Source organism: Sinocyclocheilus anshuiensis, unplaced genomic scaffold, assembly GCF_001515605.1.
Source record: "Sinocyclocheilus anshuiensis isolate Anshui unplaced genomic scaffold, SAMN03320099.WGS_v1.1 scaffold50, whole genome shotgun sequence".
Lineage (NCBI taxonomy): Eukaryota > Metazoa > Chordata > Actinopteri > Cypriniformes > Cyprinidae > Sinocyclocheilus > Sinocyclocheilus anshuiensis.
In genome coordinates, this window is record NW_015542382.1 from 1,291,689 (window position 1) to 1,299,160 (window position 7,472).

General features: G+C 35.6%; 1 protein-coding gene across 5 annotated transcripts in view; it reads left to right on the plus strand.

The window, feature by feature from the left end:
• Window positions 1–5,371, plus strand: part of cplx2a (complexin 2a) — a 13,232-nt gene extending 7,861 nt beyond the window's left edge. For all 5 annotated transcript variants that reach the window (XM_016491742.1, XM_016491744.1, XM_016491746.1 and 2 more), the window contains exons 3-4: window positions 1,780–1,958; window positions 4,253–5,371. In XM_016491742.1, the coding sequence (XP_016347228.1) occupies window positions 1,780–1,958; window positions 4,253–4,444 (371 nt within the window). In that variant the 3' untranslated portion in view covers window positions 4,445–5,371. The remainder of the gene's footprint in view (window positions 1–1,779; window positions 1,959–4,252) is intronic.
• The last annotated feature ends 2,101 nt before the right edge of the window (window positions 5,372–7,472 follow it).

Consider the following 7,472-nt stretch of genomic DNA (forward strand, 5'->3'; position numbering starts at 1 on the left):
GTGAAAGCCGATCCGGCGATCCACAGCGTGACGTTGATGTATTTCCTCAGCGACCAGCACGGATCAGCTCCAGGCATGACGAAGCGGATATCGTCCTCTTTTGGAAGGCCAAACAAAGTAGTTTCGCTTTCACACCGAATCACACAGCGCCTTCACGACATGGCAGCGGCGGCAACAACAATACTACAGCGAGAATAAAAGTTACGCCTTCTTTCTTTGCGTGAACATTTGGGCGGCGTTATGCAAATCTTCCCACATTGTGACGTAGACATGTGGGGGCGTGTTAGAACGAGCCGTTTTAGGTAGGTGTGGCTGACTCTTAACTTTTATAAAGAATATCTCTTTGGATTTGAGACTTTAGTCTTTGCAACTTTACAGATCTTCTTTATGCACCAAGAGCTTGTAACACTCCAAAAAGAAAGGAAAAATTTAAATCGCATCATATGACCCCTTTAATGATTTATTATTATAAAGTGTTACCTAATTGGGTCTAGAATGTTGTATTTACTGAAGATCCTTTGACAGTTTTGAGTCAATTCGTCCACATACAGTGTAACAATGTTTTTCTGTTTCTGTGTGTTTTTGCTGGACATCTTGGCTTTTAACAAAGGCCCGTTCTGCATAGCCACAGGCTTTCAGAGCATTCTTGATGAGTTTGCTCCTTGATATTGCACTTGTTAGTACATTCTTCGCCTTGTGGTGTAATGTTCTGATGATGTAAAGTTTGTGTTTCAGTGGGTGGTGAGAGCCAGACCACAGAAATTGATATGTAGCACATATCACACAAAGCCAGATTTTTGTCGCATATATCCTCCTTTCACTTTCCAGACTGTGCTTGGGAGATCTGAATGTGATGTCCTCTGTGTACTACTAGAGGCATGAGGATGGTGGCCAGGACTTTTGCAAAGTGACATTCCCTCTGTATATTTTTGGAAGTGTGTTGAGGCATGGTGTGGCCTCCCCGGGACTGTGACCAACCCATGAATTATTCCTGTTCCTGCTAGGATGCTCTGTTTAATCCAGTGAACAGGACTTCTTTCAGTGGTTGGATAGATTTGTCAACTGATATTTTTCTCAGATGCTCTGGAATGTGTTTGTGTGCCTCCAGGTGTCTTTACCTGCTGTGGTGAATTTATTATTTATAAGTTAAATTTGTTTTACTGAGTTGGTTGGTCTTTTTTGACTTTTGTACTAACCTGTCATCAGTTTTTGCAGATAAACTGGGATAGTGTTTTTTAGTTTATAAAAAACCAATGAAATTTCATTACTACCAAATACATTCAAATTCAAAGGCTTGGGAGATTTTTTTTTTAAATCAATACTTTTAATCAGCAAGGATTCATTAATTTGATCAAAAGTTAATTTAACCAAAAGAGCTTTCTATTCATCAAATAAACCATGCATTATGGTTTCCGCAAAAATATATTGATAAACATAAGAATTGTTTCTTGAATCAGCATATTGGAATGGTTTCTGAAGGATCATGTGACGTTTCTTGTATAATTAGGTTTATCATATCAGCTTTACATCAAGTCTCAACATATTGTCTAATATACACTATAAACAGTATTCACTTACATGTTCGCTTTTTAATTTGGAAATATCTAGCTTAATATCTATTAAGCTATTTGGAAATATCTAGGCCTTATCTGTTGTACGAACAGGTAATATAAATAGTGCAACTGCACATCGTTTTTGTAATTGCATCCAGTCATCATTTAAAAAACAAAAAGTTGTTTGTCATTTATATTCTTTATAGAATCTCTTATGTGTTTGCAGGAGGCCCCCCTGATGTTGGCAAAATGTTGGGAGGAGATGAGGATAAAGATCCTGAAGCAGAAAAAGAGAAGGAAGAAGAGAGACAGGAAGCTCTGAGACAGGAAGAGGATGAGAGGAAGGACAAACACGCCAAGATGGAAGCAGAGCGGGAAGCCATAAGACAGGGCATCAGAGACAAGGTTAGAGAGACCAACCATCATGGTCAGATCTCTGCTTTTTGGAAAATGATCATTAGCTATCCTTATTGGCTCCCCAAACCTTCTCAAGTCAACTCTGTTTTCAATATTGTCAATATTTTTTTCATCTAGAACAGGGGTAGGCAAGTTCAGTCCTAGAGAGCCGCAGTCCTGCAGAGTTCAGCTCCAACCCTAATCAAACACACCTGAACAAGCTAATCAATGTCTTCTGGATTACTAAGGCTATAGGCAGGTGAGTTTTGTTTTCAGGGTTGGAGGCTCTCTAGGACCGAACTTGCCTACCCCTAATCTAGTTGAAGGGATAAGTCCATCCAAAAATGAAATTTCTGTCATCATTTACTAATCCTCACATCATCCCAAACTTTGTGACTTTGTTTCTTCTGTGGAACATAAAAGTAGATATTTCAAATAATGTTGTTAACCAAACAGTTTCTGTTCCCATTGAATTCCATTATGTGGACAAAAACTAAAATCGAAATCCACTGGAACCAAAACAAAATATCTTCTATGGACTCACATTTCCTGTGGACAAGGCCTCAGAAGCTTACGGGTAACAGTGGTGAACAGAATCTATAACAAATATAATTCTTGCATTTCCATTTACTCCAATAGCAAAAGAAAAAACATCTGTAATAGCATTTCTGTATGCTCTTCAAAAGAGAAAAAAAAAATATTACAAGATTGATTATGTCTTAACTGGAAGAGGGAAAGATGTCAAATTTGCTGTCACTCCCTCAACTACTGTAACTGCGCAGAAGCATTAACTAGTTTTCTGTAATCAAATGCCAAGGTAATGAAACAAAGTGTGTTATAAATGTACATTACATTTTTAAAAATGAGAATGTAAAAAAAAAAACTTTGCTAGATTTATGATGACAATAAATGTGGAAACAAGTCATCACAGTGTGTGAAAAAAGTCCATTATGTTCCATAGAAGACATACAGGATTGGAACGACATGAGGGTGAGTAAATGATGACAGAATTTTCATTTGGGGGTAGACTATCCTTTTGATGACAATTTAAAAAAAAAAAACTTAAAATGTTTAAATTATTAAAAAAATTTAAAAATGATTACTCAAAGAAAATAAGGCACACAACTTGCGGTTAGTTCTTTAAATAGTTGGCAAAATTGTATCTGTCATTGCATCATTGTTAGTACCATGTTATTTTCTAAAGTACCATGTAAATATCATGGTACTGTATACGAGCACAGTAATCATTCAGTATATGATTCAAATGTTTGGACACATTTGACTCAAAAGTGCATAGACAAGCATAAACAGTGTCTTAGTTTCTTTACCTTAAAGGGATAGTTCACCCAAAAAATAAAAATTCTTGTCATTAATTACTCACCCTCATGTCGTTCCAAACCCGTAAGACCTTCGTTCATCTTCAGAACACAAATTAAGATAGTTTTGATGAAATCTGAGAGCTTTCTGACCCTCCATAGATAGTAACATAACTACCACGTTCAAGGCCCAGAAAGGTAGTAAATAGTCCATGTGACGTCAGTGGTTCAACCTCAGTTTTATAAAGCTACGAGAATATTTTTTGTGCGCAAAGAAAACAAAAATAACGACTTTATTCAACGATTCTTCTCTTCTATGTTGAGGTTGAACCATTGATGTCACATGGACTATTTTAAAGGGGTCATAGGATGCTACATGCACTTTTACAAGTTGTTTGAACTGAAATGTGTGTTGGCAGTGTGTGTACACAACCACCCTATAATGATAAAAATCCACCCAGTGTTTTTTTAAAAATCTCGTTAAAAGTTTTCCCCTTTCTCAAATCGAGCCGATCTCAGATGCCTGTCTGTGTGACGTCACACAGGCAGGCCCCTCCCACTATAGTTTGATTGACAGTAGCGTTTCAGCACAGACTGGACTGGTGTCTTACCTTAGACCCCGGCTTGATCTGAAAGGAGCTGTTTTTGACAGGGTAAAAAAAGGTGTTTTTTTACACTTCCATTGAGAAATTTTAACCAAACTATGTTACAGACTTTTCATTAAGACCCTAAAGAATCATATCAACTTGTGGAAAATGGGCAACCTATGACCCCTTTAACAATGTCCTTACTACCTTTCTTGAACGTGGTAGTTGTGTTGCTCTCTATGGAGGGTCAAAAAGATCTCGAATTTCATCAAAAATATCTTCATTTGTGTTCTGAAGATGAACTAAGGTCTTTGGAATGATATGAGGGTGAGTAATGACATTTTTATTGATACAACCTTTTTAATGTCAGCTTTGTAACATCTCTATGTTTGTGCATCAGTATGGCATTAAGAAGCGCGAGGTGGCCGAAGCAGAGGCGCAGGCGGCGATGGAGCAGGCGAGCGAAGGCAGTCTGACCCGTCCAAAGAAAGCAGTACCATCCGGCTGCGGAGATGACGAGGAGGAAGAAAACATCATGGACACGATGATGAAGTATCTACCGGGCCCGCTGCAGGACATGCTGAAGAAGTAATTCCCTAAATAATCTCAAGCACACGCAGCTTTAGATATTATTTTAACGTGTACTGACTTCGGCGAGAAGAGAGCACACTAGACAAAACACCGACTACATTTACCTTTCACATATTTCAATTCGCAAGGAGCTTTAGATATTAGTGACAGATCAATCAATCAAGCAAGAGGGTTTAATTATCAGAATATAAGCCATATTTTATCTTTACAGGGAAACCTGAATCACATCATCTCTTCGGCAGTTATTTCTTATTCAATACGTAAACAGCAATATATATGCATGAATTGTTCCGAGTGTCTATTCCACTGTTTTGTATCACCAATCGATAAGGTTTTCCACGTTCATTTAGCGTTCAATATGAGGAAAAAGTACTTGGTTGAAGACATTCTGGTCTTGCATGTGTCCATAGTGTTTGTGTGCTCACTGACATCTTGTTTTTGTCGCTGCAGAGATTGCAATCAGATAAAGGAGGCAATAACATTCTCCCACGCTGTAAGCTAAATGACAACTACTTTGTACGTTTGTCACTACGCCATTTAGTTCATTCTGGCGAATCTTGTCACACTTGCACTGTAGTTTCATCAGTCTGGAACATTTAATGCCTCAATTCAGTTTAACAGTGTTGTCGAGACTGCGTTCTTGCACCGTTTTTGTGCTTTACGACAGATTCTGAATTTACGAAGATTTCTGATTTTAAGATTGAAACTCAGTTTCACAGGGACGCTCTTGTGTGTTTCGGTCTAGAGCAAGGGGGAATTCTCGTCTGTGATCTACAACATTCTCAGCAATAATAACGTATTCTGTTTGCTTGGCTTGCAGTAAAACGAAATAAAATCGTAAGAGTGTATGAATGGCTCTGATGATTTAAAAAAAAGTTATATGTCTGTCTTAAGATCTGTTGGGTATATGGCATTGTAATAAACCAATCACACATACCTAGTTTTGGTGTTTCAATACTAAAAAATAGCAATTAACGGAATTTGCAATATTCGAAAAGAAAATGTGTAGTTAACATGATTTATGTTGTGTAATATTATACCTGCAGATTTTATGAACTGAAGTTGATAGTAATACTGTTCAGAAGTGTGGGGTCAGTAATAGTTTTTTTTTTTTTTGGAAAATAAATTAATACTTTCATTCAGCTATGATCCATTAAATTGATCAAACAAATTCTCATGTTATTTCACTTTCCCACATTAAAAAAGTGGAAGACTGATAACGTTACAAAAAATTTATTTGCATTTAGCATTTTCTATTCATCAAAAAATCCTGGGAAAAATGAATGTATCATGTATTCCACAAAAAAAATCAGCTTTACCATCGCAGGAATAAATTAAAATATTTTAAAATAGAAAATAGTTATTTTCATTTGTATTAATATTTTACAGTATTACTGTATTTTTCTACAAATGAATACAGCCTTGGTGAGCATAAAATTCATGAAAATCTTTCAATAATATTCAGTAATAAACAGTAGTGTATACTTGCATGTTAACAATTGATTTGTCACTGCAGTAAACTAAAAATCAGAATTTAACCAGCAATTTCATAGCCTCGAGTATATAGTGTCTATTAAACATTTATATACGTTTTAGATTAAACTTCTGAAGCAAGTACAAAGCCACAAATGATGTTACACATTTAAAGTCTACATATTCTTGGTATTACGCAGCCACTATTAAAAAAACAGACCACGGCACTGTTGATCATTCTAAAACATTTTAATCTTCTGCATATAAATATTTAAATAGTATTCCTGATGCAAAGCTATTAATGCGGTTTAAAAGGTTTCTGCTGAGGGCAACATTTCCACACAACTTTTTCAGTCTTTATTAACTCAATAAACCACATACAGCAAGGTGCACTAACAAAATGTACATGTGTGCACCAGCCCAGGCACTCTATGGCAATGATTATGGGCCTGCGTCCAAACACAGGACAAGACAATCAACAGTGAATTTTCCCTTTTTGGTTTTGAACAAGACGACGACCCCAAAAGTCCTATAAATGCTCTGTCTTTTAAACAGTAGGAAAATGTTTACATCCATAAAACATACTGACTTTTACTATGCTGGAACAGTGTGAAGAAAGTAAGGCCTTATCACGGGCAACAAATATCTGAGAAACACACACACACACACCCTGCTAAATCACTGCACATCAAAAAGAAATTATTTTTAGCAAAATAATTGTATTGTTAAAATCATTCAGTGCAATTTTAAGTATACATTCCTGTACAAGAGCTCAACAGTGCGAACATTTCATTAGCAACTTTCATTTGCAACTAAAAATAGATGTGTGCAAACTGTAAAATGAATTTAGGAGCATATCTTAATCATTTAAGGTCTTAAATTTGGGGATGAAAACCTGAAATCACAATACAGCCTAATGTTTTCAGGAAGGAAAAACTGCAAACATTATTTAACACATATAGACTTTACTTGTATAAGCACAATAATCTGTTTATAACAATATATATAATTATAAAATACAGTTTGAATCTGAAATAATTAAAGACCTAGTGTACTTTTTGTACTCTAATAAATTGTTAAACAAAACTTTTTGTTCCTTTTTATCCCTCTTTTGAGGAAAACACATTATATAATAAATGTAATGCTATTTGTATATCTGAATATATATATATTGTATATACATACACACACACACACATATATATATATATGTGTGTGTGTGTGTATGTGTATATATATTAGGGCTGGGCAATACATCGAAATTATCGAAATATCACAAATGTACATATCACAATATGCATATCGCTACAGCTTGCAATATTTGGGGCCATGAACAAAAGACAAAGAGAAAATCACTCACTGCTCTTACCTAAATAACTTTTGTAGCTTAAATAAGAATCAGTGCATATTGAATTCAAAGAGGAAATACTAAGCAGTGTTTTATTTTTCCTTTTTATTATTCAGTTCCTAAACTCATGTTAAAATTATTACACTAATGTTAAAATGACATTTTTATGTAATGCTAGAGTAAAACACTACCGTTCACTTTCAGAAGT